General features: G+C 39.7%; 1 protein-coding gene across 1 annotated transcript; it reads right to left on the bottom strand.

Moving 5' to 3' along the window:
• Window positions 1-203: 203 nt before the first annotated feature.
• LOC117477249 (trypsin-2-like) lies at window positions 204-2907 on the bottom strand. The gene is made up of 5 exons (XM_034123915.1): window positions 2815-2907; window positions 2572-2725; window positions 1714-1973; window positions 663-799; window positions 204-575 (listed from the first exon to the last, which is right to left on the bottom strand). Exons 1-5 carry the CDS (start codon window positions 2852-2854, stop codon window positions 423-425), a joined length of 744 nt encoding a protein of 247 aa, XP_033979806.1. The 5' UTR covers window positions 2855-2907; the 3' UTR covers window positions 204-422.
• Between the last annotated feature and the right edge of the window lie 4173 nt (window positions 2908-7080).

Here is a 7080-nt window from a genome sequence, read left to right as displayed (position 1 = left end):
TAGCTTATCTTTTCAAAACCACTTAATTTGCCCTCAAGCTAATGCAATTTTGTGAAATGTTTCTGTTTATTGACATTAGCTGTTCTTGTTTGACTGTGGTTTATATTTGTTTTTTGTTGGAAATGTTACCCCTGAATTGAAATCCAGTACTCATAAAACAGTACATCTACACTGGGAGCAGATAGACAATAATAAACACACTGTTGCATCACAAAATGTAAATTTTTTTATTGATTGAGCCTTGACATCTCACATCTCGCATGTTGTTTTCTTTCTCCCTCTGCTTCTCCTTGTGTCTCACTCTCAGCCTCTCTTCCGCTGCCTCTCTCTTCAACACGTCCCACCGCCGCCTCCTGTCTCCTTCAATTTCAATCTCCCTCTGATTTCCCCTCTCCTGTAGTTCTGTGATGGGAGATCACAGCCTAGGAGTATGTGGAGAGAATATCGTTGATCCAGGGCATCAGAGAGCAGACTTTGGTGTAAACGCCAGGGTAGTTGGGTTGAGCGCAGCCCTGGCCCCAGGACACGACACCCTGCAGCTCTCCGTTACACACCAGAGGACCGCCAGAGTCACCCTGAGCAGGAGAGAGACATCACTTTATTCCCTCCACCTCATTCAATATAAACTCATTTTATGTGCGTTGTAATTGTTTCAAAAATACCTGGCAAGCATCCTTTCCTCCCTCCAGATATCCAGCGCACACCATGCGGTCAGTGATCAGGCCGGGGTAGGAGCCATCGCAGTCCTTGTGAGAAAGGATGGGGACTTCCACACACTGGAGGTAAAACGGGTTGAACACTGCAGATAAGAGCGAGACAAAATGATTAGGAGGGACACAAAAAACACCCCAATTCAGCCTTATATCAGGGGTTAAAATGCACCGAGGCATGAGTGACTCCAGACTATCAGAAACATACATTTATTGACTGTGCTGTTTATAGCATCACTCTATTCCAGCTTGATTTCTCAATTTACTTGTTTTCTGTAAATATGTTTACCTTAAATGGCCAACATCACCATTTATTTGGTTTTAAATAATCTGCCATCATACAGTAACCATAACTAGGTAGGACAAGCCTGGCGAGCTTTGGATTTTGAATACTATATAGTCATTTCATGCAGTATGTGTAGCCATCAAGTGCATTGCCAACATTATACTGGCTTCACTAGTTTTTTAGGATGGTTCCTAACTGAGGGAAAGGATCCAGCAGCCATTATAAAAGCTGGGTGAATCCTTTTGAACGGTAGGGAAATGTGCTTTAATGTTTCCTCTCATCATAGGGTGAGCTACAATATTCTTTTTGCCATCAAGCAAACTTTATACATCATGTTTGCTCTCAAATACATTCTTATGAGACAGTCTTAAGCATTAGATGATTGCTTACTGTTATATGTTTTCCTCTTGGTACATGTTTTATTTCATAAAGGTTTTATAGGTTTTTGCGCCAGTAGCTATGGTGGTCTGTTGCATCCGAGGTAGATGAATTAACAGCAGTTAAGAAACTACTGTTATCCATACTCAATGGTTTATTAAAGGCTTTTGTTATAATACGTTTTAAAGCTATGGAAGGCCATGGGTGCAATATTTTACCCTTTTTTTTTTCTTGCCGCAATCTCAACCACAGCAAGGAGAAACAATAGGATCACAACAGAATAAAAATGATGAAATTACATATTGATGACCTTTAATGTGAGGATCAGGCACAACTCACCTTGATCAGTGTAGATGTTTCCCCATCCGGACACCATGCACATGTCCCCGGCTGCAGGGCAGGCCTTGGGCAGAGCGACGGGCTTCACGTACTGGTTCACGGTGACGGGGTGCGCCAGCTTCATCAGCATGATGTCGTAGTCCAGGGTCTGGTAGTCGTAGCTCTGATGCCAGTAGATGGCGTCCACGGACATGAACTGCTCCGTGCCCTCGTTCATCCAGATGTGGTTGTCACCCAAAATGGCAATCAGTGAATAAGGGCTAAGAGAAGATACACAGAACAACATTAGCATAGTTTATTTAACACACAGAACAGACAAAAACATTTGTATATGTTAATATAAATACTGCCTGCAACGGTCAGACTGTACAACCACTCAATTATACGGACTCTAACACACTGCTCTGCAATAACACTTATGTACAATATTTACTATTGTACGCCACCTCACTACCTCAGACTGTTTCACTACTGTTAAAGGGATGATTGTGCTATGTGTACTATACACTGTTTACGTTTTACACACTATAAATGTTGTCCATTGCTGCTACCTATACTACTATTACTACTACTATTACTTTTTTATAATGCTGCTACGTATTTTTGTTCCATGGATGTTTACTCATTTGATATCCTTTTATTAACGCCTCTTTAATAATAAACATAATAATAATAATAATAATAATAATAATGGGTTCCATTTATAAAGCACCTCATATTTGATTTCAAATTCTTTATTTAATATGTTACTCTGCTAATCCTATTTATGCCTTTTGTCTGCACTGTCCCTTAGCTCTAAAACTGTACATCTCCCCACTGTGGGACGAATAAAGGATTTCTGATTCTGACAACACAGACTTTTGCCAGCAGTGGGCAGCAGAGACTATCCACTGGTCGTTGATGAGGGAGCCGCCGCAGTAGTGGTAGCCGAGATTGATAGACACCTGCCAGGGCTGAGAGTGGGCTATACACTGGAATCCACCCACAATCTTGTCATCCATAGGTGCTGCAGCTGTGGTATTAAGCAATAACAATAATCCATATATTTATCAAAGTTACATTTCTTACTTATTCTAAAATTGTTGTGCAGATGTGCTTTACCTGCAGCGCCCAGGAGTGCGAGAACAATCAGGCCAATCATCTTTACTCAAGCCTTCCTGCGACCAGACTGGAGGTGAAAGATCTGTCACTCACTCAATTTATATACCCTCTGTATCTGTCAATAAACTCCCTCCTACTCCACTCCTCCATATTTCCACACAATTCTACCCACCTGCCCCCCCTGGTTTATCCTCCCACCCAAATCCCTGAAAAATAACCTTATCTTCTTATGTGCCACGTTCATCCGTTCAGTTAATAAGTGAGCCACATCTTGCATCGTTTTGGCCTTGCAGACTGCTTTCCATACTCTATTTTTGACAGATCATTTTCTGCACCTACCACCTATATACATGGGGCTATTTTTTTTAAGTGGTGTGTAACTCCCTTTTTTTTTAGCAGACATTTTTTATTTCATAATGGTGGAACGTAAGAGCAGAGATCAGCATTGTTAAACACTTTTTTGTTCACGTGCCACATTCATCCCAATTTTATTTTGTGGCCTTGACGAGTAAAACCATTGCATGATAAATAACAACACCTCCAAATGTTTCCCTGTATTTTAGTGTAAAGAAGTGCATCAACATTTCTGAAAATTGTCAAAATAAATGCCTTTGCAAAACAGATGATAAACAGCCTGAAGTTATACTGTAGGGGCAATTGCAACAATATTTGTCTGATTTTGCATATTCAGTCTGCCAAGTTACCATCATTGCATGTGCATTACAATTTACAGCTCAACGTGGATCTACAAAAGCACAAAATGTTTAAGCTTAATGGGTGTTGATGCTGTCTGACACAGAAACAGAAAAAACAAGTTGTTTTAGGTTTCAGAGACAACAGATGATTTATTTCTCACCTCTCTGGCTTTTACTCAAGGACATCTTATCTTTTTTCCTGCTACAGTGTACACTGTATATGGGCCAAGAGCTAAAGATAGTTACATTGTAAAAAAACAAAATCGTAAGAAAACTGTCAAAGTACTGGCAGCAAAAACCATTAAATTAAATTAAAATACTTTAACTGAAATAAAGTGCAAAAGCAATTAATTTACGGGAATTGTCCTTAAAGATTTTACAGGAAATTGTACAGATTTATCTGCTCTTTTTACAGTGAATAACCTTTAATAAAAGTACAGCACTAATACTTCTACTGGCAAAGACTGTAATTGTACAGATTTGTTCCTATCTTTTTACAGTCAATAACCTTTAATAAAATTACAGCACAAAAACTTCGACGTGCAAATACTGTAATTTTACAGATTGTTCCTATCTTTTTAAAATCAATAACCTTTAATAAAAGTACAGCACTAATACTTTCACTACGGTGAAATGACTGGCAGAAAAAAAATTAAAGTAAAAAGAAATTAAAGTAATAAATGTAAGTAAAAGCAATTAATATACAGGAATTGTCCTTAAAGATTTTACAGGAAAACACTGTAATGTTACAGATGTTTCCTCTCTTTTCAAAATCCATTGACTTAAAATGTTACATTCAAATACCTTAAATAAAGTTCTGATGAGAAAAACTGTTTTTTACATTTTCTTTATTAGATGTTTATGATCAAACACTAAAATAAATACAGAACCTAAAGTTCTACAGGGAGAATACTGTTATTTTACAGCTTTTTTCTAACATTTTCCAATCAAACACATTCAATAAAATGACAGCACAAAATGTTCTGTATGATATTGTAGCCTGCCAACAATGAGTGACCCATGAAAAACAAAAAGCAGGTGTTTCATGTTTGGAGACCTTGGTCCACATTTTAATCAAGGGGCACAGATGACATAACCACGGGGAGGCGGGGGGCGGTCAGGTGAGGGGGACGAGCACTGTAGGGCTGCTGGGATATAAATTTGAGCCGAGGTGTGTGTGCAGGAGTCTTCTGAACATTCACCTGACACCATGAAACTCCTGGCTCTGCTGCTGCTGATCGGAGCTGCTGGTAAATACACAGTAATACAATAGTGTTAATTTTGTCAGCTATTTTTTTATTTAGTCTTAGTCTTAGTCCTGTATCAAATGTCCTTGTTAGTTTTAGTCATATTTAGTCACCTTCATCCTGTTTTTATTTAGTCAAATTTTAGTCGACTAAAAGTCTGAGCATTTTAGTCATATTTTAGTCAAAGAAAACAGTAACTATTTTAGTCAAGATTTAGTCAACTAAAAGTCTGAGCATTTTAGTCTACTTTTTGTTAATGAAAACTGTTGACATTTGAGTCTTTTTTAGTCATCAGATTATATAGAAAACTTCAGTCAAACTAGTCTAGCCAAAACCAACAATTTGTCATTTTAGTCAAACTTATTTCCCAATAAGATTATATCTTATCCTTATTTGATGAAAAACACAGGTTGAATGATTAAGAATGCAGCTTCGCAGAGATTATCTGGTCAGGTTTGTGATGTTTTTACCAGCTGTGTTATGGCCACATTGCTTCCCTTCTGATAAAACAATGCATTCACTTTTTTTCTCCGCCTCATTGTAGCGAAAATGGGCCCAAATATCGCCTCGTTTCTTTCTCCCAAGCAGTGGTGGCGTTAGACTTTTTTGTTGTCAGTCATTTTGACGGACAGGATCGTAACATTTCCGTCATAATCCATTATTACCTGTCGGGTCTGTACACAACTCGTCACTCACTCGCGCTGACGGACGGGGGGAATATTAGACAGAATGATATGATGATCTCCGCGCTACGGGTGCTGCATGCATGCAGTGACATGTCATATCCAAGGATTAGAGACGGTTGGATGCTGCTGTTTTGAGCATTGCAATATATTTATTTTCACTATGATATTTATTTATGATTATCTTTAGGCTCAGCGAAGATTTGATGTCAGCTGTAGCTGACCTTTTAGTTAATACTGAAATAGAGCCCTGCTGTTTTGTTAGGGCTTTTTCTTTAAATACAATTTTAAAAGGTCGATACAGTAGCTGTCATTTCTTATCATCTTAATCATTTATATTAAAAATGTAATTTTTACTTTTGAATACTTCATTACAAAGGATGTATTGAATAATTTAAGTGATATATGTGTACACATATAAATCATTTGTCAAAACAGGGCTACATTTGATTCAATTATAAAAGGTATATGTGGTCAAATGAAGAGCCGTTTGGGAGCCGAAAGAGCCGGCTCTTCTTGGTGAGCCGAGCCAAATGATCCGGCTCACTAAAAAGAGACGGAATTCCCATCACTACACACAACTGCTGACCAGCCGCAGCACCGGAAATGGAACTGCTGGGTGAAAAACTGACTATCAGATGTAACGTTATCTTTGATAATATTTCGTCTCCTCCTTTTTCGTCAACGAAAGTAAAGAGAGATTTTGGCAACGTTTTTATTTAGTAAACTACATTTTGTCTCGTCACTTTTCGTCAACGATATTGCATGTTCATTTCGTTACAGTTACTGTTTACTGACGTCGGTGCCGTCTCGTCATCGTCTCGTCTTAGTCATGGAAAAAAAGTTTGTTGTAGAACATATTTCGTCATAGTTTTAGTCAACGCAATTAACACTATAATACACACATTCACAAAGATACACACACAAACAGTAAACAGTACATAGAAAACATACTGTAGTGTAAGATATTAAATAAAAAAGATTAATGGTTGTGGTTGAAGATAACTCTAAAACACAAATGTATTTCTTTCTGTTTGTGTGTGTCTGTGTGTGTGTGTGTGTCTGTGTGTGTGTGAGACAGCTGCAACAGCTGCACCAGCTGCAACAGCTGCAACAGCTGCAACAGCTGCAACACCTGCAACACCTGCATTGATTTTTGCTGCCACAGCTGCAACACCTGCAACAGCGGCAACAGCTGCAACAGCGGCAACAGCGGCAACACCTGCATTGATTTTTGCTGCCACAGCTGCAACACCTGCAACAGCGGCAACAGCGGCAACAGCTGCAACAGCAGCAACAGCGGCAACACCTGCATTGATTTTTGCTGCCACAGCTGCAACACCTGCAACAGCGGCAACAGCGGCAACAGCGGCAACAGCGGCAAAAGCTGCAACAGCGGCAACAGCGGCAACAGCTGCAACAGCGGCAACAGCGGCAACACCTGCATTGATTTTTGCTGCCACAGCTGCAACACCTGCAACAGCGGCAACAGCGGCAACAGCGGCAACAGCGGCAACAGCTGCAACAGCGGCAACAGCTGCAACAGCGGCAACAGCGGCAACAGCGGCAACAGCGGCAACAGCTGCAACAGCGGCAACAGCAGCAACAGCAGCAACAGCAGCAACAGCTGCAACAGCTGCA

Source organism: Trematomus bernacchii, unplaced genomic scaffold (assembly GCF_902827165.1).
Source record: "Trematomus bernacchii unplaced genomic scaffold, fTreBer1.1, whole genome shotgun sequence".
Taxonomy (NCBI): domain Eukaryota; kingdom Metazoa; phylum Chordata; class Actinopteri; order Perciformes; family Nototheniidae; genus Trematomus; species Trematomus bernacchii.
This window is presented reverse-complemented; position numbering and strand designations above follow the sequence as displayed.

Coding starts and splice junctions, on each gene's coding strand:
- LOC117477249 (XM_034123915.1), bottom strand. CDS start 2,854: ATGATTGGCCTGATTGTTCTCGCACTCCTGGGCGCTGCAG. Junction 2,726..2,814: donor CGCACTCCTGGGCGCTGCAG/GTAAAGCACATC, acceptor TTAATACCACAG/CTGCAGCACCTATGGATGAC. Junction 800..1,713: donor AAACATCTACACTGATCAAG/GTGAGTTGTGCC, acceptor TCTTATCTGCAG/TGTTCAACCCGTTTTACCTC.